The 26034-nt window shown below is 49.9% G+C and overlaps 2 protein-coding genes across 3 annotated transcripts; both read left to right on the top strand.

Moving 5' to 3' along the window:
* The first annotated feature begins 562 nt into the window (after nt 1–562).
* SLC25A1 (solute carrier family 25 member 1) lies at nt 563–3966 on the top strand. Of its 2 annotated transcripts, none has more exons than XM_079152019.1 (9): nt 563–802; nt 1145–1252; nt 1346–1445; nt 1528–1666; nt 2280–2364; nt 2509–2613; nt 2786–2901; nt 2983–3056; nt 3245–3966. In XM_079152019.1, the coding sequence occupies exons 1-9, from the start codon at nt 709–711 to the stop codon at nt 3357–3359; spliced, it is 936 nt and encodes a 311-aa protein (XP_079008145.1). In that variant the 5' UTR covers nt 563–708; the 3' UTR covers nt 3360–3966. The 2 variants fall into 2 exon arrangements, with proteins under 2 accessions (XP_079008145.1, XP_079008144.1); XM_079152018.1 differs by having other exon boundaries at nt 563–907.
* Nucleotides 3967–20267: 16301 nt separating this feature from the next.
* On the top strand, nt 20268–25495 carry GSC2 (goosecoid homeobox 2). The gene is made up of 4 exons (XM_079151194.1): nt 20268–20515; nt 20600–23717; nt 23824–24077; nt 24744–25495. Exons 2-4 carry the CDS (start codon nt 23450–23452, stop codon nt 24852–24854), a joined length of 633 nt encoding a protein of 210 aa, XP_079007320.1. The 5' UTR covers nt 20268–20515; nt 20600–23449; the 3' UTR covers nt 24855–25495.
* The last annotated feature ends 539 nt before the right edge of the window (nt 25496–26034 follow it).

Raw genomic sequence — 26034 nt, 5'->3', positions numbered from 1 at the left:
TGATAGGTCATACAGCTTGGTAAGGATTTGCTGGAACTTCTTGGAGAATGGGGGGCCTGTTCTGCCCAGAGAAACTATCTAGAAGTATGCAGCTGAGTTGTATTTGGGTATTTAACTGATCATGTTTGCTGCACGGAACTCTTAAATCTGGAGAAGAACGGGATAGCAACTGCCCCGTGAGGTGTCTGAAAGTCAAGCCTGCAAACGGCAAGAATGGGGCTGGATACACATGTCTTAGGGTAGTATCTGCTCCTCTCTCCTCTGGGACCTTCGGGGAACCTTATAGCTTCGTGCAGAAGTTGAATTCGAGGCCCACTCCTTCCCCGCGCGCTTCACTGCTCCAGGCAGAGAAACTGCACCTTCACCCACTTCTCCCGGGTCAGGGCGCAGCACCGCTTCCACGAGGCCCCGCCCCTGCCCTGCCGCTCACGGCTGTCCGGAGACTCGGCAACCACCATTGGCTGTGGTTTGGTCCCCGCCCCGACGCCTGCCTCGGCGCGCCCCGCCCCGGCCTCAGTTTCCCGGCCGGCACGGGGCGGGGCGGGGGCGGGGCCCGGCTCAGGCCACGCGGGGCGGAGCCCGGGAGCTGACGCGGCCGCCCCGCCCCCGGGACCATAACCGGTTGCCGCTGCTGACTCCGCGGACCTAGTGCCCCGCTTGGAGGCTCGGACCCGTGGCCGATACCGGGCGCCCCGCCTCCGGCCCGCCATGGCCGCGCCCCGTGCCCCCTGCGCCCTGGCGGCAGCCGCGCCCGCACCAGGAAAAGCCAAGCTGACGCACCCTGGGAAGGCGATCCTGGCAGGTGGGCCGCTCCGGGACGCGGACCCCGGTCCTGCCCGCTCCGCTTCCGGGTGGGCCCGGGACACGGAGGCCCCGCCTCACTTCCGGGTCGGGCGAGGGTATTACGGTAACGGTGGACGTGTCCCAGGTCCCCTCTTGGCGTCTTAGGCTCGCTCCGCGTGTCATCTCTGCACGCCTCGTCGGGACAACGGGGTGGGGGGCGTGTGCGCCAGGTTCGGCCTCCGGGCTGTACAGGCTGGCGGCAGCTCCGGGCGAAGTCCGGGACGGGGGAGGGGCCTGAACAGCGGCGGGCGGCCGGGGCCACTGGGGAGACGTCTTAGGACCCGGCTGACCGCCCCCGTAGGCGGCCTGGCCGGCGGCATCGAAATCTGTATAACGTTCCCAACTGAATACGTGAAGACGCAGCTACAACTAGACGAGCGCTCGCACCCGCCGCGGTACCGGGGCATCGGTGAGGAGGGGGCGGCCGCAGGACTATGGGAGGCAACGAGCTGCTCGGGGCGGGTGCCGAGGGTCACAGGGTCCTGACCGCCCCCTCGTGCAGGGGACTGCGTGCGGCAGACGGTCCGCAGCCATGGCGTTCTGGGCCTGTACCGCGGCCTCAGCTCTCTGCTCTACGGCTCCATCCCCAAGGCGGCCGTCAGGTGAGGCCAGGCTGGGTTGGGCGACTGGGAGAGGCCCCCACCCCAGCAGCAGCGAAGACACCTCTCACCCTCCTCTCCCCAGATTTGGAATGTTCGAGTTCCTCAGCAATCACATGCGGGACGCCCAGGGACGGCTAGACAGCACGCGGGGGCTGTTGTGTGGCCTGGGCGCAGGTGTGGCCGAGGCTGTGGTGGTCGTGTGCCCCATGGAGACCATCAAGGTGGGGAAAGTCCTGGCATGGAAATGAGGCTGTGTGTGTGTTGTGTGTGTGTGTGTGGGTGGGTGCGGGCGCGCGCGCGCGGCGGCAAAGGGCTGTTTCTGGGGTATCCCAGACCACCGTGGCCATGTGCCCCACTGAGACTGTCTAGGTGGGAGTGGTTCATAGGGATGGCAGGGTTTGGTTAAGCCTGTGCCTGGGGGAAGATCAAGGTGGGAAGATCTCAAGGAAGCTGGGCAGAACAGGGAGGGAGAACATGAAGGGACTGCTTGGGGAGGCTTGGCAGGAAGGGTCTCCTGTGGAGGTTGTCCATCACAGAGACAAAACCATTACTAACATCTTTCAAAAAAATACTTTTATAAACAGAACACATACACATTTGCTACCAAAACTTTGGGAAATAGAAGAAATAACTGCAGAGACTCTCTTTTGTCCTGGGGCCTCTGTACTAGTGTCCAGGACAGCCTAGGGTGACTCTGCTTGCTTGTGAAGAGGTACACCCCCAGCCCTGGCCTGACCTTGGTGGTCTCTGGGCCTGATATTGAAAGGGCTAGTTGTGCTTGTTAGGTGGTGGAACCAAATCTAGCTCCTTTGCATGTGCCTCTCTCTCTCTCAGGTGAAGTTCATACATGACCAGACCTCCCCCAACCCCAAGTACAGAGGATTCTTCCACGGGGTTAGGGAGATTGTACGGGAACAAGGTGAGCCACTTGGGAGGGTCAGAAACCTCCACTAGGCTAAAAGAGCCCTGTATTTCTACTTTATACCTTGGCACTACACATGGCATCCTAATCCCCAGCTCAGGCCTGGGAGGCCCAGGGTAACTCTAAGCCTCCTGCCCCCAGGAGTGAAGGGGACCTACCAGGGCCTCACTGCCACTGTGCTGAAACAGGGCTCAAACCAAGCCATCCGCTTCTTTGTGATGACCTCCCTGCGCAACTGGTACACAGGTGAGTCTGTGTCCCAGGCCCCACCTCCAAATAATGCAAGCTAATGCCTCCCTTTGGGCTGCCCTTGTGAGGAGCTGGGGCACTTTCATATCCCCTGCTTCAGGCCCCTATCCACCTTCAAAGCCTCTTTACCCTCCCAGCACCCACTAATCACAACCCCCCATACATCCAGGGGACAACCCCAACAAGCCCATGAACCCACTGATCACCGGGGTCTTTGGAGCTATTGCCGGTGCAGCCAGTGTCTTCGGAAACACGCCTCTGGATGTTATCAAGACCCGGATGCAGGTGGGGGGTGCTGGGAAGTGTGGGAGGGGAACTCCAATCAGGGCTAGCTGCTGAGCACTCTGGCATGCTGGTATCCTGTAGGGCCTGGAGGCACACAAATACCGAAACACATGGGACTGTGGCTTGCAGATCCTCAGGAAGGAGGGGCTCAAAGCGTAAGTAGGAGAGGGGCAGGGCTGTTGTCCCCACCCAGACCCTCTCTGGTTTTCTACCCTCCTGTCCAGGCTGTCCCCCTTTAGGCCTCTATTCAACATCCAGCAGGGATCTGGGGGCTGCTCTCTGAAGGGACACTGTCCTTCTGCTCCTCCCTCCTTGACTTACTCATATCCCCTCCTTCACCCAGTTTCTACAAGGGCACTGTCCCCCGCCTGGGCCGGGTCTGCCTGGATGTGGCCATCGTGTTTATCATCTACGATGAGGTGGTAAAGCTGCTCAACAAAGTGTGGAAGACAGACTAACCCAAGGTGGGGGGGTGCTACCCTAGGTACCTCCAGACCAGCCCCCGCCAACCATGTCTCATATGATTCCAGTGCAGTCGTGCCAAAAGGCCCGTTTCCCTCTTCCCTTGAGCTGCTTGGCCTGGTTCATTCATTGTGGCAATCATGTATTCCATAGTGCCATGTCTCCATGGTCTATATGTGACACTACCATTGTGTTCGTGTCCAGCTTGGCCACAGTTGTGTGTCCCTCTGACCTGTGAATCTGTGCCCACTCGTTCATGTGCTTGCTTGTGAGCTCTGTGCCTGTGTTTCATGTTTTGTGTCATGTGACCCTGCACCCAATTCCCAGGGTGCTCTTGTGGCTTGGGTCTACAGTCCTATAGGCCATGGCCCTGTCCCAGTCCGATGCCTTCCACCCTGGGCGGCAGGGGCACCCTGCCCAGGCCTACCACAGCTGCCTCCGGGCCTCGGCCTGGCCTCACTGCATTCCAGGGGCTGTGCGCCCCCTGCTTCTCCCGCCATTGGCCTTAACTGGCCCTCGGGCCCTCCCTCCACCCGGGACAGGGTGGCAGCTGCCACTCTCAGGACCACCCTGCCAAGACAGAATAAACCGGATCCTGTCGCAGTCTCCTGTCCCTGCGTCCATCCCTCTCTGGTCCCATGTTTGGGTTGGAAGCAGTAATGGTCAAGCCCCCCTGGAGGGCCAGCCCACCCCTACATTAAGACCTTAAGACACAACAACAAGCAGGGTAGAGAAGACCAGCATCTTCCCTGGGCAGGATAGCTGCAGCCAATCTCAGCTCCTTGAGAGACCCAGCTTGGGACCAAGAAGGATTTGGGGTGCATCCAGACCTCTTCCCATGGCCTGTGGGCAGGGCCTATGGTCAGCTGGAAGGTATGCCACAGGCCCTAGGGTGGAGGGCTGGTCCTTGGAGACAGTGCTCCTAGGATGTTTTCAAGCCATCTTTGCTCCTCACCCCAAGAAAGGGTCCTGTTGTTGGGCTCCTCTGTCCCTCAGTCTGTGGTGCAGTCCCTGCTTACCTCCCTCAAGGAATCTCTGTGAAATGGGCTTCATGCATGAAGGGACTTTTGATTCTGAACCATGGGGTAGAGGCATCTACTCTACTCCTCTGAGACTCAGAGCAGGGGCCCTTTCTTACTCCTTCCCCTACACTGGGAGGCAATTGCCTGGGATCAGGAAGCGGGATTGGGGACTATCTGGCCAAGGACTTTTGGGCACTTCACTTCACACCCTTGAACTTCAAAGGAAGGTGGCTCTCTAGCTATCGTCCTGTATCTGCCACATATGGAAGCCAAGGTAGGGCTCAAGCTCCTAGCTTAAGAGTCCCATGGTCATAGCTTCTCCTTCCATAGCCATGAGCCACATGGAAGACTTGCATGGGAAGTCAGGCTCAACTGGTGCTCCCAGTGCAGAAGGTACCTTCCTGTCCCGAGTGCGAATGTATGGCATAAAAATATACAAGTGATTGCCAGCAGGAGCTTCCCTGTACACAGGTCCCACTCCTGGGACCTTTGCAGGAAGAATGCCTGGTTTCTGTGGCCTCATACAAGCAGCCCTGGTTACCTGGAGTCCATGCCATGCAAGTGGCAGGGAAAGAAACAAGGTCCAGAGGGTCCAAAGCAGATCTGAGGGCGAAGTGTAGGCTTAAGATACAGAGTGAGCACAAGCCCTTGGAGAGAACCTTAGGCAGGTCACTACTCAGCCTGAGTGGAGTTTAAGCTGGCCACGTGCTTTCAGTGGCCACAGGAGACTTCCTGACCTGCTGGGACATAGGAGAAAGGGCATAAGCAAAAATCCACCACCACCACCACACACACACGCACACTAGGGCGTGCAAGCACCAGGGCTGGGGTCTCACACAAAGAAGTCCCCGTCCCTGAAGCCCACACCTTCCACTCGACCTCAAAGGTTTGGCTGTAGGGGTGGAGGCAGCACTGGTCTGGCATTGGGCCCCCAGGGGACTGAACCCAGGCTGCATCTGGGAAGTAGGGGTAGTGAGTGGGACGGAGACTCAGACCCTGGCTCCCGCAATCCCTTCACTGTGTGACCTTGGAAAAGTCACCTAATCTCAATTCCCTGATGTGAGAAGTGATGCAGCAAAAGAGCCCAACTCATTGAGTTGAGGCTGCAATGATGTAATCTCTATGGGATGCTTGGCTCAATGGTTAGCCTGGAGTAAGTCTTCACACAGGGTAGCTTGCTTCTTGAAGTTGCAGAAAGTAGGGCTGGGGAGATATCTCAGTTGGTAGAGTGCCTGCCTTGCAAGCACAAGTTCCTGGGTTCAATCCCCAGCACCGCAAAAAAAAAAAAAAAAAAAAAAAAAGGAAGTTGCAGAAAGTCGTTGACTAGCTGCCCAGAGTGGACCCAACGCCCCACATACTGGCCTTCAGAGATAACCAGCCAGCCACTCAGTACACACCTGCAGTGGTCTTGTCCCCATCCCCTCACAGAAAGGACTGGAGAGCAGGGTGTAGGATGGCATGGGTCTATATCCTCCCTGAGACTGTCCCAAGGAGCAGCCTGGCTCCCATTCCCCTCTTCCAGGAGGGAAAGGGACCCTGCACTCCCCAGGATCCTTTGCTTGTACCTCACAGCACAGGGTGGACATCAGGTAGCCAAGCCATAACTGTTGACAGGACTTGGGCTGAGTCCCTCAGCCAAAGAAGGAGACAGCTGCCCTGGTGGAACCCACACTAGGCTGCAACACAAATCACCTGAAGGAGGCAGCCTTTAAAAAGCGTTGGTGGCACATCTGGGCTGAGGAAAATGAACAGGCCAAAATTGACTGTAGAGCCAGGCAGGGAGCCAATTGCATTTAACTAGGACCTCAAGGCTGCAGAAAAGGAGGTGGATGGCAGTAAACTAATGCATACTGAAGCACTGGGCTGGAACCATCACCTGCCCTTGCAGCAGTGGGAACAAGGAACAAAGACATGGGCAGGTGTTTGAGCTAATGTGGAAGCAGAACAGGCTCCATTTCTATTCTGGGGCTCTACCTCCCCTCACCAACAGGGATGCAAGGTCAGTGTTGAGAGAACCCCAGGAGATGGCTGGGTGTGTGCACCATAGGTGCATCTGGAGACTCCAGGTCACCATGCCTCACCCACAAGGACCAGCTGGAAGCTATAGTCAACCTCATGCAGCCTCTACCACCTGGCACAGGCTACCACCTATGGTCCTCATTGACAGTACCCAGGAGGAACAACGGCTTCAGAGACAAGGGTCGGAGAACAGAAGGGAGGTGGTGATCACACCTGGGGCAGGGTTTGGCCAAACTAGCCCTGTCTTCACTGCCGGGGCTGCAGACAGGTGTCCTGCCACCTCCAAGCTGAAGTTCTCAGGCTGCCCTTCATCTACTCTCACCCCACAATCCTTGAAACTCTTCTGCACAAGTACACCCTGGACTTTTCCATGTCCCTCTGCAGGTGATGAATGACAGAGCTTAGTACCCCCCAAAAAAACAGTTGCTCCTGAAAAACAGGTCTCTTTCCAGTTTTTTTGTTTGTTTTGTTTTTGTTTTTGTTTTAAGTTCTGGTAACCAAACCCAGGAATTCCCCCACAAACTCAACCACTGAGCTGTAGGACTGTCTCCTTTTAGGCAATTCCTTTTAGAAGTCTGGCTTGGGGGTTGTATCGCTTCCAGTGCTCATAGCTAACACAGTCTTGGTTGAGGATGTGAGTAGTATTTTCCTCACTGGCTTTTTGTGTTTTCAATTTCCCTGGATAGGGGTCTTGGGAACTCCTCCCCTTCTCAGGATCTGGGATTAGGAACTGGGCACATCTGGGACAAGGGATGGCAATGCAGGCACAAGATGACTGGCCTGAAGCACGATGGAGAATCACAGGAAGCATTGGGGAGCATAGATAAACTTGGCCCTGGAGCTACCCTCCTCCTAAGCCTGCGTGGCAAATATCCCCAAGAGCAGGTTCCTCTCTGCTTAGGTTGCGTGGAGCCCCAACTCCTGACCCCTTCCAACGCGGCCCTTATTACACTCATACTGTCAGGTTACCCACACCCACCTACCACCTGTTTTTATTTATCCTACACTGGTCAGGCCTACCCTGGGAAACCTCGCTTAGCCACGGGTGTCATCTCCAGAAGTGATGTCAGGCATACACCATCTCACACCTTCTGCTCCCCACTCTGCCGGAATGTATACCGTGGCAGTAGCTCACTAGCCCGCAGAGCAGTGCTGCTTCCTGACGCTCGCCGGGCGCTGGTATGTTAGGAGCTAACCAGTCTGGGGCCGCCCAGGTTCTCTACCCAGGCTGCAAGAAAGCTCAAGACAGCCTGGCCGCCCACCAGGGCCCCCTGCCCCTCTTTTCTCTCTCTCTCTCTTTCTTTCTCTCCCCCACCTCTCTCTCTCACACACACGATGAAGATAAATATGTCCGTGATCTAGGCTTATCCTGTGGAACGGACCAAAGTCCAGGGGAGGGCCTGTGGGAAATCTCGCTTCTAGTGAAGGGCGAGTAACATGGCCGCGGACCAGCGGGGCCTCCCTTAGCACCGGGCCATAGAAGTCCGTAGACCGGGAACCATGATCGCAGAAGGCACCAGGAGATGACTGCCCGGGACCCATTTCTGAAGAAGGAATAGGGTTTCCTTAATCTTCGGTGCTTGCAAAGAAGGCAGGGTACAGCGGCGGAGACAGATCGCGTCCCGAGAGGGCCAGGACAAGTCGGCGGAAGTCAGGACCGGACACGCTGATGGCGTCACGAGGACGCGCCCGGCCGCCTAGGGTCCCGTCTGTATTCTCCCGGTCGACCCGGGTGCTGGAACTTATCTGTTCCTACCCTACGGCCCGGGGTCTCAGCCTGCTCTGTCCAAGGCTGGGCTGCGTGGAGGCCCCTTGTGGTTCTTAGATATTTCCTTGCGAGTCCCCCGACTTCGCCCGCAGTCCCCCAACACTCGGCCGGTTTAGTCAAGTCAATGCCGTTCACTTTCCTGGATTCTATGATGGCGCCTCCCAGAAGGCCCGGCTGTTCTCTTTGGAGGTTGCCGAGAGCCGTCTTGATACACCAGTTTTGGGGGACACTCCTCGCCTACCGCCCCACCCTCCACTTCCACTGCCTGAAGATGCCCCCGTTTCCTAGGGCTGGACTTATTCCGAGGCGTCCTGCTCTCTACACACCCCCAGATCGCTACGATTTCCTTTCCCTGAACCACTTTTCTCCCACCCCGGCGATGTAGATTGAACTCAGAGCCTTGCGCATAGTAGGCAAGTGAGCCATATCCCCACCCGCCTGGAACGCTCGTACCCTCCACCTTTGCCCTATAGTTCTCACTGCTTTTCAGGTTCTGTCTGACCTGTGCACCGATATGGAGCCTGTCGCTTTGTCCCGAACTGCCCCCTCACCTGGTTATTTCCTTGGGCTCTCAGATCGAAGCTCCCAGACTGCGAAGCCTGGAGCCTGGGGAGGCTCCTCTCTACCCCTTCCACAGGCCCTGGGCTGGAGAGTCGCTAGTTACTACTAAATGAAGGAAGGACTTACACCATGTCTTTTCCTCCCTCTATTTCTTTTTGGTTCAGTGCTGCTGGTGTCAGCCACAGAAAAGGACAAGGCACCAGTTTGGGCACCGAGAGAACCCCACTAGCCTCTCCAGTGCAGCCTCTCCACAGACTGCCTACCTGGCCAATCCATTCCAGCTCTCTGCTACCACCTATGGACTTACATAAGACACGGTGGCTTTAACCACCTCACCATGGAAGAGGCCAGGTGTATAGATACCTTTCTGAGTCCCCGAATTTGGGTGCCTGTCTGTAATAGCAGGAGGGAGCATGAGGGTTGTCGCTGCCTATAGGCAGCAGTGAGTGCAAACCACACCGTTGGACACCGGTTCATCCTGGGTGGGCCCTTCCTCTTCTGAACTAACTCCAGTTGCTCAGGCAAGAAAACCCAGGCAGAAACAAAGGGCCTCTCTGAGACCTATGGAATCACAAGCCAGCACAACTGCAGCCTAGCCCACCTACAGGGAGGGAACTGAAGAGCTGGAGGAGTCAGCAGGTGGTATCATATAAGTCCTGTCAGTGAGTAGGTCAACAAATGCCCCAGAGAGCATCGTACCTAGAAAGGGATCTCAAGGAATGAGGGTACTGCAAGTGGTAGCTTGTCTCTGTTGCATCCACCCAGTCTGCAACCTGTTTCCTGGCCACCCACAATGGGCAGGGGTATGTACTTGCCTGAGGAACCCAAGCCACAACTGACAATCAGAACTAAGATGTGGAATCAGAGGGGTGGGGAATGTCCTTCTGTTAGCCTGGGACAGAAAAGTCAGGACTGTGTTGTCTGATGAGCCAGGAAGGCTGGTAGTGGCAGTGTGCCAAGGGCCAGGCTCCACACTCACAAGCTGCACAGTTACACACATCAAGCCCGATCTACCAAGATGCACATCCTTCCCTCTTGGCCCCAGGACCCGCCTTGACCAGGTGACAGCTGGAGAAACTGAGACCTGCCAGTTAGTGAGACCGAGGTCTCTCCAACCCAGCCGTTTTCCGCCGGGCGCGTTCACTGCTGACAATTGAGCGGCCAAAGCAGATTAACCCGGGTGTTAATCCCCCCTAATGGTTTCAGAATCCCCGGCGCGAGGAGCTAAGCCGGTCTTTCTCTGCGGCTGCGACCAGCCCTCCCGGCGGCTTCAGCCCCGGGGCCGCATGGCCGCCCCGATGCTATCTCCGCCGGGCCTGGCCGCGGACCCGCGCTAATCCGCGGCGCTCGCTTTCTTCCCCCGCCCGCCCGAGATCTGGCCGATTGGCATTTGATTACGGCCTCTATCGAGGGCCCCTTTGTGCGATCGGCCCTAAATCCCCTAATTCCGTGATAAAGGAGGCATTAGCGGGCGTTTGCTGCAGAAAAAGGCACCAGCATGAAAGAAAGCAATCAGGGGAATCCTGATGGCCTAGCCCGCGCGGCCGCGAGTGGAGACAGGAAAGGGGTAGGGGGTGACCGGGCTCAGGAAAGCAGAACCGGTCCCACACCCCGGCTTCCCACTTCATCCCCAATCCGCCTTCCCCAACTCTGAGCGGTTCCTCAGACCCTCTCCCCACCACCTCTGCCCTGTCTGCCTACCTTTTGACTACTTAAGACCCCCTGGTTCAGATGTAGAGGGTCCACCCCCCAGCTTCAGCTTTGCACTTGAGGGACCCTGATTACACCTGCCTAGTCCTCTCAGTCTCAGACAGATGTCTATCAAAGCCAGATGTCTATCAGTGCCCACCCAAAGACCCATTTCTCTGTGACCCCTGAATCTTCCCCCATTCCTCCCACCGCTACCTGGAGGTCTGCATCCCCTCTTCTGCCCCTCTCTTTTGGCAAAGACCTCTTGGACCAGTCTTGGAAACAGCCATGGCTGTTCTTCAATCTGTCAAAAGAAATGATGGCCTCCTGGAGCAGCTAGGATTGTCTCTGAAGAGTGTGCAGCAGAGGGGAGGGGAGAGCAGGTGGGGTGAACCTGGAAAACTCCTCTATAGAGGCCCCTGGAGTCCCAGGATTTTGCTTCACAGACTCAAATTGGGTGAGAGCTCAGTGCATTGGAGGAACTGACTGGGGCTTGGGCAACTGAAAAGGGAGGAGGGAATGACTGATGAGGCTGATGGAGGGAAGATGGCAGTGTTTAATAGGACCATTTATTCTGGGTGTTTGAAGAAAGGGAACATTAGAATTGGATATGCATTTTCAGAGATCAGTGTACCAGCCTCTCTGGGGAGGCTTATCTTGGGGGGGGGGCAGTCAAGAGAGAAAAATGGCTGGAAGTGGGCTAGAAAGCCAATGCAGGAATCATATCAGACACCTTCAAATGGCACTAAGACAACAACAGCACAGAGGAAAAATGGGGGCCAGGAAAAGTTGAAGGGAAAGCCGAGAGATTGGAGAAGTATCAGGTATGACCTTACAGATGTGAGGCTTAAGCAGTTCTTAGGATAGTTAAGTTTCTTCTAAGATATGGAGGTGGATCAGTGGGCCCTGGATGGACAGGTTTGTACTTAACTAAGGTGAACCTGAGTCTAGGTGTGCATTTGCCCAAGTGAGTAGATGGAAAAGTGGGCCATTTACAGAAAGAAAGAAATGGATGAGTGTGTACATGTTCTGCCCAGATTTACTTCAATGGGCCTCCAACCTCTGAGTTAGCAGCTGACAGCTCACAGCTGACCCCATCTGGAAGCATTATGGAGTGTGGTGGGGTGGAGTGAATGGAAGCCACCAACACAGCATCCCTACAAACCTGAGACAGAATTCTGGCCATGATGGCATGATCCTCAAAAGGCTGATCTCAAGTTGGTTCACATTTATGAAGCTCTCTGTGTCTGCCCCAGCACTTCTGTGTGGAATTATATGGAAACTGGCCTCCCACTGAGACGGCCTTCTGCTTAGCATTCTCCATCCTACCACCCGGTCCTCTTCTGCTTTTGGACTGACCAACTCTCTCAGCTTTCCTGGGATGAAGACATTTTCCTGAAAGGCAAGATTTTTAGTACTCAAACCAGGAGAGTGCCAGGCAAACCAGGATGCTTAGTCCCCTTATATTTCTGTTATGTCCCCCAAAGAAGTATGTTGAAGTATTTTTCCTTGGGATCTGTGAATGTGAATTTATTTGGAAATAGGGTCTTTGCAGATGTAATTAAGATGCAAATTGAGATGAAGTCCTACTGAAATAGGGTGAGTCCTTAATCCAATATGACTGATATCCTTATAAGAAGAGGAGAGACAAAAAGGAGAATGTGATTACAGACACACAGGGAGAACACTGTAGAATGACAGAGGCAGAGATTGGAGTGATATATCCACAAGCCAAGAACTGCCAGAAAAATCAAAAGTTAAGATAAAGGAATGGAACAAATGTACTCTTAGAGGAGTAGAGGCCGGTGTCAGCATGTAACTGACCAGGGCCAGGTGGGAATCATTATTTTATTGAATGGAAGAAAGAATGTCAGCCAAGGAGGTCCTGCCTACAGGATCTGTGGTGATGGCTTAAAGAATCTAGTATTCCTAGCAACTTAGATAAGCCTAAAAAAACAATTAGAAAGGGTGAGCAGAGTTCTGCTTCTGGTAGTAGTGGAGCCACTTATCTTATGGTAATCTTATGGATAACAATAATGAACTCTGAACAAGATAGTTTAAAAAATAACTGCTTTGGTTTGAATGTGATTTGTCACCTAAGGTTTCATGTATTGGAAATTTAGTCCCCAGTTCGGCAGTATAGAAGTATCCTGGAAGCTTTAAGATGTAGAGCCTATTGAGAGTACTATCAGGTATTGGACCCAAGCCCTTGGAAGACATTGTGGAACTCTAGCCTCTCTGGTTCCCTATTTTGAGACGTGATCTCTTTATTCCACATGTACTCTTGTTGGCATGATGCTTTCTACCAAGAGGTCCTCACCAGAGCCACACCAAGGCTGATGTCATGCCCTTGAACTATAAGCTTAAAGAGCCTCTTTTCTTTATAAAGTAGCCCATCTCAGTTTTTTAATTTTATTATAGTATTTAAAACAGACTAATACAACAATTATCTGAAAACACTGGACAGTGAGAATGCAGAAATTGAAAAGGAATCTACATATGGGAGAAGGAGATGGTGAATTTCCATTTTTTTTTGTTTTGTTTTACAGATTTTTACCTAAGAGAAGTAACCAGAAAGAGATAGCTAGAAATTAGAAAGAAACTGAATATTACAGGTTCAAAGAGGCAGCTGACTTAGATGGACCTCAGGACAACAATGGCATCTGAAGAGTGAAGGGTAAATCTCAGAAAGAGATTCAGAAAGGGCAGGTCCCACATTCTGCATATAAACTTTACCAAAATCTTTAGGAACCCCTTGAACTCTGCATATGCAAAGCAAATTTCAAGTAACCCATGTGAGGCTAAAATATCTGAATAGAGATTGCAGTTTCCTTGTACTACACAGGTGCCAAATTTAGATGTTGAGTTCAGTAGAGTTAAGAGCCTGCTAAAACAAAACATTTCAACATTCTTCAGAGCAACATAACAGAAACAATTATTGTCTATAACAGATTATCTGCAATATCCAGAATTCAAAATTACTAGGCATACAAAGAAACAGGAAACCTGATCCATGTGTAAGAAGAAAGACAATCAATAAAGACCAGCCCCACCTTGTGACCCACTTGTGTGTGTGTGTGTGTGTGTGTGTATGTGTGTTTGTGTGTGTGGTGTTGAGATTGAACCCAGTGCCTCATGTGGGCTAGGCAATTGTTCTACTACTGAGCTACATCCTAGAATTTTTTTGCAACTTTACTAAGGCATAATGAATACTATAAACTGCATACTTTTAAAATACAAAGTTTGAAGCTGGGTGTGGTGGCACATGCCTATAATACTAGTAGCTCCAAAGACTGAGGCAGGAGGAACACAAATTCAAAGCCAACCTCAAAAACACTGAGCAAGTTAGTGAGACTCTGTCTCAAAATAAAAAATAAAAAGGGCTGGGGATGTGGCTATAGTGGTTTAGCATCCTGGGTTTAATTCCTGATACCAAAAATTAAATAAAGTACACACTTTGATGAGTTTTTTTTTTTTTTTTTTGGGGGGGGGGGGGCTGGGGCTCAAGCCCAGGGCCTTATGCTTGCAAGGCAAGCACTCTACCGACTGAGCTATCTCCCCAGCCCCACTTTGATGAGTTTTGTCATATGTATATAGCCATTAAATCATCACTACAATGAAAATAATTTTTGTAGTGCCAGGACTGAGTCCTCACACATGCTAGGCAAACACTATCACTGAGCAACATCCCCAGCCCTATTTTTCAATTTTGAAACAGGTTCTTACTAACTTGCTGAGGCCAGCCTCAAACTTATGATGTTGATTCTCCTGCCTCAGCCTCCCAAGTAACTGGGATTACAGGAATGCACCATAACTGGGTGAAAAATTACACACATATATATATAATTATATACACAAATACATATGCATGCACACACACGTATACAAATACACACACAAGGCCCTGGAATCAATCCACAGTACTGTGAGTTAGATAGAATAAACAGTTTTATTAATAACCTAGAATTAACCTATGGTTAATATGGCCAAATATTGGACATTTTCTCCCAAAAATCAAGAGTAAGGTAAGGAGCCAGGTTTGGTGGCACATGCCTGTAATCCCAGTGGCTCCAGAGGCTGAGGCAGGGAGATCATGAGTTCAAAGCCAGCCTCAGCAAAAGTGAGGTGCTAAGCAACTCAATGAAACCCTGTCTCTAAATAAAATACAAACTAGGGCTGGTTAAGTGCCCCTGAGTTCAATCCCCAAGTACCACCCCCACCCCCACTAAAAAAAAAAGAGTAAGGCAAGGATGTCTGTACTACTTCTATTTAATGTTATCCTAGAAATCCAAGTCAGTGCAATAAAGAAAAAATATAAAAGTTCTTGCTATAGTTAAATTAGTGTCCAACAAAGGTCTTGTGTTAAAAGCTTGGTCTCCAGCCTGTGGTGATACTGGGAAGAGTTGAAACCATGAAGTATAATTTCTTTTTGTAGTATTGGAGATTGAATCCAGGGGCACTCTACCATTGAACAGCATCCCTGGCCCTTTTAATTTTTTTTTATTTTAAGACAGGGTTTCTCTAAATTGCCCAGGCTAACCTTGAACTTGCAAGCCTCCTGCTTTAGTCTCCCAAGTACCTAGGATTACAGGCATGCACCACTGTGTCCAACTTGAAAATAATTTTTGATTAAAAATTATTCAGAATACTTTTCATTATCTTTACCCTTTTCTTTCTTTTTTTTCTTTTTATTTCTTTTTTTTGTGTGTGTGAGAGAGATGGTCTTGCTAAATTGCCCAATCTGGCCTCCAACTTTCAATCCTCCTACCTCAGTCTCCCAAGTAGCTGGGATTATATGCAAGTATCACCTTACCCTACCCTCATTCTTTTAATGTCAGCAAGATCTGTAGTTGTATTCCTCATTCATTCCTGACATTAGTAATTTGTTAGTTTTTATATTTAGCCTAATTTATAAATTTTGCTAATCTTTTCAAAGAACTATGTATTTGACTTTATTAATTTTAGCTATTGTCTGTTTTATGTTTTATTGACAAATATTCTGTTATTTCCTCCTTTCTATTTAAAAAAATCCACCTTATTTACTTGCATATTAGCATGGAACCTATATCATTAATTTTATAACCACTTTTTACAGCCTCTTTTTTGGTAGTACTAGGGATTAAACCCAGGGTTACTCTACCACTGAGCTCCACTTCTGGTACCCCCTTTTGTTGCTGTTGTTGTTGTTGTTGTTGGGACAATGTCTTGTTAAGTTCCTGAGGCTGGTCTCAAATTTGCAATCTTCTTGCCTCAGCCTCCCAAATGGCTGGTGTTACAGGTGTGTACTACTAGGTCCTGCTCACCTTAATATTTTGCAGTCCACTTATAGTTAATATTGTACCATTTCATGTAAAATGTAAGATCACTGAGATCTATTTACTGCTCCATACCCCTTATCTTTTGAGGGTGGCCATATTGTTAACACAAAGATGAAATATCATAACTTTGTTTTATATATTTTTATGCATACCCACATATTCAGCATCTCTTGATCCTCTCCTTTGTGGAGAACTGAGTTTCTATCTAGTATCATTTCCCTTCAGCCTGAAGACCTTGTTTTAGTATTTCCTGAAACACAGGACTATTTAATAACAGGTTATCTTCGTGCATGCCAGGTAAACATTCTACCAGTGAGCCATATCCTTTACCCTGGAAGGATATTTTTTGCAAGTTTTAGAATCTTGGGTATGTGAGTCTCCCTTCTCTTTTAGTACCTTAAAGATGCTGTTCCACTGTCGATTGTCCTAAATCATTTCTGATGAAAAGTCAGATAACATTTGTTTCTTTTCCCTGTATGAATGTACCCTTTTTCTCGGTTGTTGTAAATATTTGCTCTTTATCTTCAGTCTTTGGATGTGTGTGATATTCTAGGTGTGCAGAGGGTTCTTTTTCCTTTCCTTCTTTCCTTACTTCTTTCCTTCTTTTCCTTTTTTTTAAATTTTGAGACAGTGTCTCCCTAAGTTGTCCAGGCTGCCCTTGAACTTTCAATCCTGCTGCCTCAACCTCCTGAGTAACTAAGATTACAGGCATGCATCACTGCATCCAGCTTTGGTATAACACTTTTTTTGGGGGGTTATCCTGTTCAAAGTGAACTGACACTGATGAATCTATAAATTTATTGTTTCATTAAATTTGGAAGTGTTTAGACCATTATTTCTTCAAATATTTTTTCTTCTCTGTGATAGGCAGAACAAGAAGCCTTTCAAAGATGCCTTTATCTCTGGGCACAGTGGCACATGTCTATAATTCCAGCAGCTCAGGAGGCTGAGGCAGGAGGATTACAAGTTTAAAGCCAGCCTCAACAACTTAGCAAGGCCCTAAGAACTTAGCAAGACCCTGTCTCAAAATAGAAGATAAAAAGAGCTGGGGATGTGGTTCAGTGGTTAAGAATCCCTGGGTTCAATCCCTGGTACAAAAAAAGAAAGAAAGAAAATATGTCTTTATACCATAATTCCTTAGTCCTGTAAATGTTACCTTACATGGCAAAAGAAAGTTTGCAAACGTGATTAAGAACTTTGAGATAGAACTTATTCCTGAATTATCCCAGTGGGTCCAATGTAATTATAATGACCCTTAAAAGTAGAAGAGGGGTCAGAATGAGACAATTGTGAGAAGGACTCATCCCCAATATTGCTGAATTTGATGATGGATGGAGGACACAGGTCAAGGAAGATGGGTAGCCACTAAAAGATGAAAAGGGCAGAGAACCAGATTATTTCACAGAGCCTTCAGAAAGAAAAATAGTCCTGTTGACACCTTAATTCACCTGTCAGACTTCTAACCTACAGAACTGTGTAAGTCTATTGTTTTGTGACAATCTGTTACAGAGCAATAGAAAACCCCATATGAATATGGGGTTAGGATGTAGATCAATGGTAGTATGCTTGCCTAGTATGTGCAAAGCCCTAGGTTCCATTCCTCACGCTGCAAAACACAAAGAAAAAAACAAAAAAAAATCTTAATATTTGTCCTTATAATCCCTCTCCGTTTCTTTGGGATTCCAGTAACACACACAGTAGATCTTAATGAACTATCTCAGAGTTCCACAGGTCACTGAAACTCTTTTCATTTATTCAGTATACACACACACACACACACGCAGTACTAGGAATTGAACCCAGGCCTTGCACATGCTAGGTAAGTGCTCTACATTGAGTTATATTCCTAGTACTTTTATTTTATTTTGAAACAGGGTCTTACTAAATTGCCTAGGATGTCTTTAAATTTGCCATCCTACCATCTCAGCCTCCCAAGTCACTAGCATTATAGGAGGCATACACCACTGTGCCTGCTGGACTTCTCAATAAGAAGTGGCATGTCTTTATGTCCTTCCCTTGGATCTGGAATGCCAGTGCCTGTGGGAGGATCATATTCTTGGGTTTCTTATGAACTCCACACCTTTGGAGTCCCAGAGCCTGATCATCTGTTCAGTTTGCAAGGAGCAGCCCATGATAGTTTCCTTCTTAGTTCTTAACAAAAGGATCTATAACCACATTCTTGGCTTTCTCTTTAGCCTATAGTTTCATGTAGCATTCTGGACTTGATCTTTGCCCTGAAACTCATTTTGAAAAATATTTCTTCTTTCTTCTTTCCTGTGCTGGGAATTGAACCAAGGACACATGCCACTAAGCTAGATCCCCAGTCTGGTTTATTTTAATTATAAATTAACATACAATAAATGTGATCCTTTTTTGATGTACAATTCTGTACATCTTAACACATGTATATATTAATGAAACCCTGGCCACCATTAGGACACAGAACAATTCTCTCATCCAAAAAAGTCCCCTAACCTTCTCCCACTGATTTGTGATCCATTACTATAATATTGCCTTTTTCAAAGTTTCATATAAATTAAATCACGTAGAATGTGTAATCTTTGATGACTGGTTTTTTTTTAATCATTGTGAAGCCTTTGAGATTCATCCATATTGTGTGTATTCCTGCCACTTTCAGCTCCCCAAGAATCCCTTTCTATATATTCCTGAGTAGTAATCATTGGAGTGTATTACCACAGTATGCTTATTCACTTGCTAAGAGATAGACATTGGGTGATTTCCAACCATTGGTCATGATTAGTAGAGCTGCTCTAAACATTCATAAGACAACATTTCATGTGAGCAGAAGTTTTCATTTCTCTAGGGTAAATACCCATGAATGAACCTGCTGGTTCCTATGTAACTGTTCCTATGTAACTGTTCAACTATATAAGCTGGATTCTTCATATTTAACAGTTCATTCTTTTTAAAAAAAAAAGTTTAAAGTTTTTCAGTTATAGATGAACACAATACTTTAATTTTATTAATTTATTTTTTACATAGTTCTGAGGATCAAACCCAGTGCCTCATACATGCTAGGCAAGTGCTGCGCCACAGAACTACAACTGCAGCCCTTAACAGTACATTCTTTAGCTCAGTCTCTCTCCCTCTCTCTCTCTCTCCCTCCCTCTCTCTCTCTCTCTCTCTCTCTCTCTCTCTCTCTCTGTCTCTCTCTCTCTCTCTCTTTCTCTCACTATGTTACCCAGGCTGATCTTGAACTCTTGAGCTCAAGTGGTTCTTCTACCTCAGTTTCCAGAGTAACTGGGACTAGGTTTCCTCCACAACTGGCTCCTCTTCTTTATTATAGGTAGCTGAAAGAAGCCAGGCAGCTCCTTTCACCTTCTCTCTGGGAATCTACTTACCTAGGTCATCTTACTCATTTCTATTTTCTATTCTACTGCAGATGGCAGTGTTGCTAAACCTCCTTACCAGGACACATCAGCTTTCTTCTTTCCTCTATTGTCAAATAATGTTTTTCTCACTTTCCTCTAGGGCCCCCACTGTTATCCTTGGCAGAGTCTTTCCATCTTCTACTGCCTTGTCCAAGTCAATTCCACATGTTTCAGTCTTATATTGGCTGTGCCCTGTGTTTTATTTAGCTTTTGTATATACCTGACAAGAACAACTTAGTGGAGGAAAAGTTTATTTGGGGCTTACAGTTTCAGAGGTCTCAGTTCACAGATCGTTAACTCCATTGCTCTGAGCCCAAGATGAAACAACACATCATGAGAAAAGAGCTCAGCAGAGAAAGCTGCTCAGCTCATGATGGTGTCAGAAGCAGGCAGCAGGAGAAGCAAAGGGGCTGCAAGAAAGATGTACCCTCCCATGACACACACCCCTAGTGACCCACATTCTCCAGCCATGCCCCACCTGCCTATAGTTACCACCAAGTCAGTCCATTCAAACTAGGACAGAATGATTAGGTTAAAGCTCTCACAATCCAGTAATTTCATTTCTGAATATTCTTACATTAACAGGAACTTTGGGGGGACACCTCATATCTAAACTATAACACCCTGCTTCTAGTACCAATACTCGTTCTGGTTCTCCATACTACCTAACAGACCACCTCCAAATGAGTGCAGTAAAAACATTCATGAGCATTTATTACTATTTCCTCTAATAGGAACTTGACTGAACTCAGGTGATTCTCACTTCTGGCACGTCATGTAGCAGTAATCTGATGGTGGCTGGAACCCAGTTCATCTCCAGGACTTTCTCATTCACTTGTAGGTGATAAATGCTGGTCACAGGTTGGTACTTTAGCTGAAGCTGCTGGCTAAAACACTTTTGCATGTTGTCTTTTTGTTTTTCCTTACAACACAGTGGCTGGGTGTGAAAAGCAAGCATTCCAATATCAGACAGAGGGAAGGGAAGGGAAGGGGAGGGGAGGGGAGGGGAGGAGAGGGGAGGGGAGGAAGGAAAAGTAAGAGGAGGGGAGGGAAGGGGAGGGGAGGGGAGGAAGGAAAAGTAAGAGGAAGGAAGGGGAGGGGAGGGAGGGAGGGGAGAGAAGAAAGAGAACAGGAATTCTGGCTTCAAAAATCATAAAATGCCATTTCTGCTGCATTCTATTTGGCTAGAAGTAGTCCAACCCATTTTTTCCTCTTTAGTTTTGTTTTGCTTTTTGGTACGAGGACTGAACCCAGGGGTGCTGTACCACTGAGCTATTTAGCCCTTTTTATTTTTATTTTGAGGTAGGGTCTCACTGAGTTGCCAAGGCTGGCCTGAACTTTGTGATTCTCCTGCTTCAACTTCCTGAGCCACTGGGATTGCAGGTGTGCAACCTCAACCCGTTTTGTTGTTGTTGTTGGTTTGTTTGTTTTGTTTTGTTTTTAATGGAGCCTCACTGTGTTGCCCAGGCTGGTCTTGAACTCCTGGGCTCAAACGATCCTCCTGCTTCAACCTCCTGTGAGTAACTGGACATATGCTGCTATGCCCAGCTAAGTCCAGCCCGTTTTTAAGGTGAAGTAAAGATTCTACCTTTTCTTGAAGGGAAGAGTCTTAGGGAACCTGTTGATACGTTTGTTGTTGTTGTTGTTTGGTACCAGGGATTGAATATAGGGGCGCTTAACCACCGAGCCACATCTCTAGCCCTTCTTTAATTTTTTTTTTTTTTTTTTTTTTGAGATAGGGTCTCAACTAAGTTGCTTAGGGCCTCACTAAGTTGTTGAGGCTGGCTTTGAACTTTTGATCCTCCTGCCTCAACCTCTGAGCCACTTGGATTACAGGTGTGTACCACCACACCCGGCTGTTGATGTGTTTTAAAAGGACCACAGTGAGTTATTTACCAACGTGTACACGTAGAAGTGGAGAGAGAGCTAGATAGCCCATTTATTAAGGTGGGGAGTATCAGGCAAAGATGAGATTTTCAGAAAATCTTGAGCTCATTCCTGGCATGGTGACTGGGAAATGTCTGTTGGTGATGGAAATGGAGATATGGAGCAGGCTTTGAGAAAGACTAACTTGGAACAGAGTAATAAGCCAGGCTTGAAGGGACTCACAAGTTGTTGTTAGTCAGTGTCATGGAGGTGGTGCCTGTAACTCCAAGGCTGGAAGAGGTCATCAAGGGTAAGAATGGAAATGGATGAAGGAACAGTCAGTACTAGGAACAAAAGGATACAGCAGATGTTGCAGTGGTCTTCCTGACTACTGACTCTACTTTTCCCATTCTAGAGAAACACTTAACTTTGGTGGGTAGTTAACTCCTGCACACCTCAATGTAATGGTGAGTTATTCCTGGGCACTTCAGTTGGTTTAGGTGCAGGTATGCAATGTAGTTGTGTGAGGGATCTTTTGCAGGGAGAGATTTCTATAATCATCCAAATGGACATAAGGGAAAAGGTGGGAGGTTATAGAAGTGGTAACCATTTTGCAATCATGAGGCAGGCAGGGGGAACAAGTCACTCACAGAGGTGGCAGGTTCATCACTGAGCCTCCCAGATTAACAAACTCTGGACACCCTATAATGGGACTCTTGTGAGAGAATTGAGCCAGCAAGTTCCATAACTTGAAGTCCAAAGCATCCTCAGTGGTCCCAACATGAAGATGACAAAGAAGCCTTAAAAAGGGCTGACAATTGGGGTGGGGTTGTGGCTCAGTGGTAGAGCACTCACCTAGCATGTGTGAGGCACTGAATTGATCCTCAGCACCACATAAAAAATAAAATAAAGATCCATCAACAACTAAAAAAAATACTTAAAAAAAAAAAGGACTGATAAGGTAGGAAGAGAAAGTAATGGATGTGTGCTGCCCTGTAATGGCAGTTAACATTTATGGGTCCCCTCCATTCCATGGGCCCCATGATCCCAATAGGACCTAGTAATTGATTGAATGCTAAGAATAACTAATGATAGTTGTTGCTGATATTATTACTATTTGAAGTACTGAGGCTTGAACCTTGAGCACTCTACCACTGACCTAGCCTTTTTTAAAAAATTTAAGACAGGGCCTAAATTGCTAAGACTGTTTTTCAATTTGCCATCCTGCCTCAGCCTTCCTAGTTGCTTGGGTTACAGGTGTGTACCACCCAGCATGACTGATAGTCACTATTATTAAGCCAGTTTATAGATTAGGAAACCCAAACAGAGGGGTGAAGGAACCAATGGAAGATCATACAGCCAGGAGTTGACAACTGGATTCAAGTTGGGCAGTTTGTTGTTCTGTCCTGTGAGCTACACAATATATTTCCTTTGGAGGCGAAAAGGAGAGTGTCTTAGGTTGGTGTGCCTGGTTCAGCTGTCCCATGTTTGCACTCAAGTAGAGTGAAAGTATCCGACCAAGTGCAGGTTATCAGTATGATGAGCCAGATGAACAGTGCATGGTGTGAACAGAACAGGAATGGCCTGAGCAGAAGAGTGAGGAGGTGGAGAGCCCACCTAAAACAGATTTAAGCTGTGAAGAGGTCACTGATCTACTGGGGAATGAGGGGCAGGGGTGTTGGATGTCTTGCACAGGGTGGAGGAGGGGGCTTCTGGGACAGGTGGGAAAGCGGAAGGAGAGACTTCACATAGGTTAGGAAGATTTCCCTGACCCAAGAAAAAAGGCAAAAGAATTGGGGTCACAGGACAGAAGATGGGAATTTTCTCCGTGAAGCTGAGAAGTGGGTGAGAAGTTTGGAGTCCATGTGAGATGGGTTCGCGAGATTGCCCATGGGGGCCCATCCTAAATTAGATGCTAGGAATTTGGAGACCAGGAGCTTGAGCGGCTTGGGTAGGTTTAGGTTTCTCCAGGAGTGCTCACTTGCCATAAAAATGCCTTGAAGGGGACCAGGAGTCAGTCCTGTCACGGAGAAGTGCAGCCATTGATAGGGCGGTGGCAGGAGGGGGCATTGCGGAGGATGCCAGCTCCTGGCGTCCTAGGGTCGACTACCTCACTGCACGGTGAGACCTTCAGGCCCCGTGGGCGGGCATCGGGGAGGCGGCCCTCCAATCCTTCCGCTTGGGGTCGCCTTACCCGCTTGTGCTGACTGCCCCGGGTGGACTGGAGGACGCTGCTGGAGCACAATGCTCCCTCCTCACCGAAGCCAGCCCCCGCACGCCGAGGCGAAGCAGGCTTTCCCGCCACCGCTGCAATCTAGGATTAGCGTGCTCTCTGCCCGCGCGGCGGGATTAGCCCGCGTGGACTTGGCGCCCGGCTTGGGGATTACTGCGCGCTCCGCCCCGACGTATATATTCTGGTCGGCGGGCTAGCGGGGCCGGGCCGGGCCTGGCATGGCGGTAGCTGGGGGCGCGGCGAGCCGCAGGGGCCCTGGGCGGCCTTGCCCCTTCTCCATCGAGCACATCCTATCCAGCCTGCCGGAGCGGAGTCCCTCAGCCCGGACTGCCCGTCCACCCCAGCACAGCGGCCACCAGAGCCCCGCGGAGCCTGGGGAACCCGGGGCGCCTGAGATTGTGTCCTGCGTCTGTTGTTGCTGCTGTGGGCTCCGCTCTGGGTCCCGCGCGGCACCCCGCAGGACCCCGGAGGCAGCCGCCGGGCTGGGTGAGTGAGCGCGGGGTGTGAGAGTGGAACGGGGGACTCCTGGGCGCGAGGTGGTGGGTAGGGTGTTTTCTCCTGCCCTGCGTTTCACAGCGCCCTCGCCCTGCAGGCGCGCGGCTGCCGTGGCCACTGAGGCTGGGGCCAGCGGCGCCCTTGCCCTTGGCCGCGCCGGCTGGAGGCTCCGCAACTCTCCCTGGCCCTGGCGGCCCAGTCCCACAGCGACGCACTAGGCGCCACCGCACCATCTTCAGTGAGGAGCAGCTGCAGGCACTCGAGGCGCTCTTTGTGCAGAACCAGTACCCCGACGTGGGCACGCGCGAGCGCCTGGCTGGCCGCATCCACTTGCGCGAGGAGCGCGTGGAGGTGGGTGCCGGGCAAAACCGCTCTGGTAAGCCGACTGCACGCGGGCTGCTGCTGGATGGCCAAAGGGTCCTCGGCAAGAGAGTTCGCGCCTCCGGCTTGCGTTCTTCTTTTTCGAAGACCGCATCAACCCGAGCACCGCCTGGCATGGTGCGAACCCAGCGCAGAAGAAGGAGCCTCCAGGACAGCGAACGGAGCACAGGGCCAGTCTCGGGGCGGGTAGCGGGGAATGGGTCGAAGGGCGGGGGAGGCACGCATGTTCGGGAAGGTGTAGCTGGAACTGGAGGGGAGGCAAGACTGGTTTTCTTTGCCATTATTTAAAACTTTTCTCCTTTTTCTCTGATGATAAAGAGGCATTCGTTCATGTTCCAGAATTTGGGAAGTTCAGAAATGCGCAAGTTGCAGAAGGGGCGTCCTGGTCGCCGCTGGGCAGAGACTGGGGTGGGGTGGGAAAGGGGTTCCCATCCTGCGTCATGAGCCATTCGTCCCTATCTACAGCAAATAAAGAGAGGTGGTATACTACCGCTAAGGTGCTGGCTCTGCAGCGCTAGTCCACCCACATCCTTGTGGTTAAATCCTTAACCACGCCCAACGCACCAATCGGTCCGGTGAGGGCGGGGGGTGCAGGTCCCTAGAGTCCCAGCAGTTCCTTCTCCTTTTCCTCCTCAGGTCTGGTTCAAGAACCGCAGAGCCAAGTGGCGACACCAAAAGCGCGCATCAGCATCAGCATCAACGAGGCTCCTGCCCACGACCAAGAAACCTCCCAAAGAGAGATGCTGATGGTTCTGGGAGCTACTCTTGGTCTTGACCATGATCTTTGGGGTCTGCAAAGAAAGAGGACAGACCTACTTGAACGGGAGCTAGGAGAAGACAGAAGCCTCTTCCATCAGTCTCCACAGCTTTATACAGCCTGGAGCTAGTGCTGGGTTACCAGTGTATGTGTGTCTAGTGTTAACTGCCCCCTAGAAGGAATGGACACCAAGCACCTGAGTGTCCTGTCTTCCTCAGTGGCAATAAGGTAGGAACCAGGAAGATTCCCTTGGGGTGGAGTGGGGCAAAGAGCAAGTCAGCTTGCTTAATCTCCACTCACCACACCAAGAGACACTAATTTCACCCCAGAATAGGAACTACCACTTATCAACACCTGCATCTACAATCCTTCCCAGTGGAGTCTCCCTCCCTACCCCTGGGCAGGCTGGACTCCTTCCTCTCCTCATGTGGACATGGGCCCCACTGACCTGATCTTCCACCCTCCTGGGACTGGATGGTGGTGTCTGCACAGTCTGGGCTTGCTGTCGCCTTGCATGTCCTATGCTGGGCCTTGGTGTCTGGACCTGCGGAATAAGAAGGTTGGATGAGGTAATTTCCAGAAGCTCTCTCACCTGCTCCTTAATCCTTGAGCCTTATGGTGATATCAAGAAATAAACAAGAACTACAGATACCACAGAACAGTCTAGAGTCTCAAATCTGTCCTGGCTCCATTGCCACATTCAGGAGGGAGCTGTCTCTATTTCCTTCTTCCTAGGGAGTGGGCAATTGGGGTGTCTTTGGGATCTCAGCCCAGTGGGTCCTCAACCTCTGTTCTAGGTGCCCACAACAGAGCAGACTGGCTCATGGAAAGTGGCTAGACTCTCTCGGGGCCTGCTCTGTCCTCTAGGTGCTGCTAATCATCTTCATGAACAAGGGTCCTTGGCTTCCTTCGTCTGGGGATTTCCATGCAGTGGATTCTACCTTCCTTATGGTGGTCAACCTCTGCCACCTCGGGCAGGGCAAGACAAGGTGGGATCAGGTGACACCACACACATGACCTTGGGAAATGTTTGCCCTCTCCTCTACCATTCTGGCCCCAGGATGAAGGACAGTGTGGAAACAAGTCTTCCATTTTCCCAAGTGGACTCATGCAGTGTGCCAGAGGCACCTAACACCTCATCTGGCTTGAGCACTTTGTTCTGTCTTCTTA

The sequence above is a fragment of the Sciurus vulgaris genome, assembly GCF_902686455.1.
Source record: "Sciurus vulgaris genome assembly, chromosome: 8".
Taxonomy (NCBI): Eukaryota; Metazoa; Chordata; class Mammalia; order Rodentia; family Sciuridae; genus Sciurus; species Sciurus vulgaris.
This window is presented reverse-complemented; position numbering and strand designations above follow the sequence as displayed.

Bases quoted from the DNA above. Each gene is read 5' to 3' on its own strand.
- GSC2 (XM_079151194.1), top strand. From the start codon at position 23,450: ATGGCGGTAGCTGGGGGCGCGGCGAGCCGCAGGGGCCCTGGGCGGCCT. The intron at 23,718-23,823 runs GTGAGTGAGCGC...CTCGCCCTGCAG, and splicing joins GGAGGCAGCCGCCGGGCTGG to GCGCGCGGCTGCCGTGGCCA. The intron at 24,078-24,743 runs GTGGGTGCCGGG...TTTCCTCCTCAG, and splicing joins TGCGCGAGGAGCGCGTGGAG to GTCTGGTTCAAGAACCGCAG.
- SLC25A1 (XM_079152018.1), top strand. From the start codon at position 709: ATGGCCGCGCCCCGTGCCCCCTGCGCCCTGGCGGCAGCCGCGCCCGCA. The intron at 2,365-2,508 runs GTGAGCCACTTG...TCCTGCCCCCAG, and splicing joins GGAGATTGTACGGGAACAAG to GAGTGAAGGGGACCTACCAG. The intron at 2,614-2,785 runs GTGAGTCTGTGT...CCATACATCCAG, and splicing joins CCTGCGCAACTGGTACACAG to GGGACAACCCCAACAAGCCC.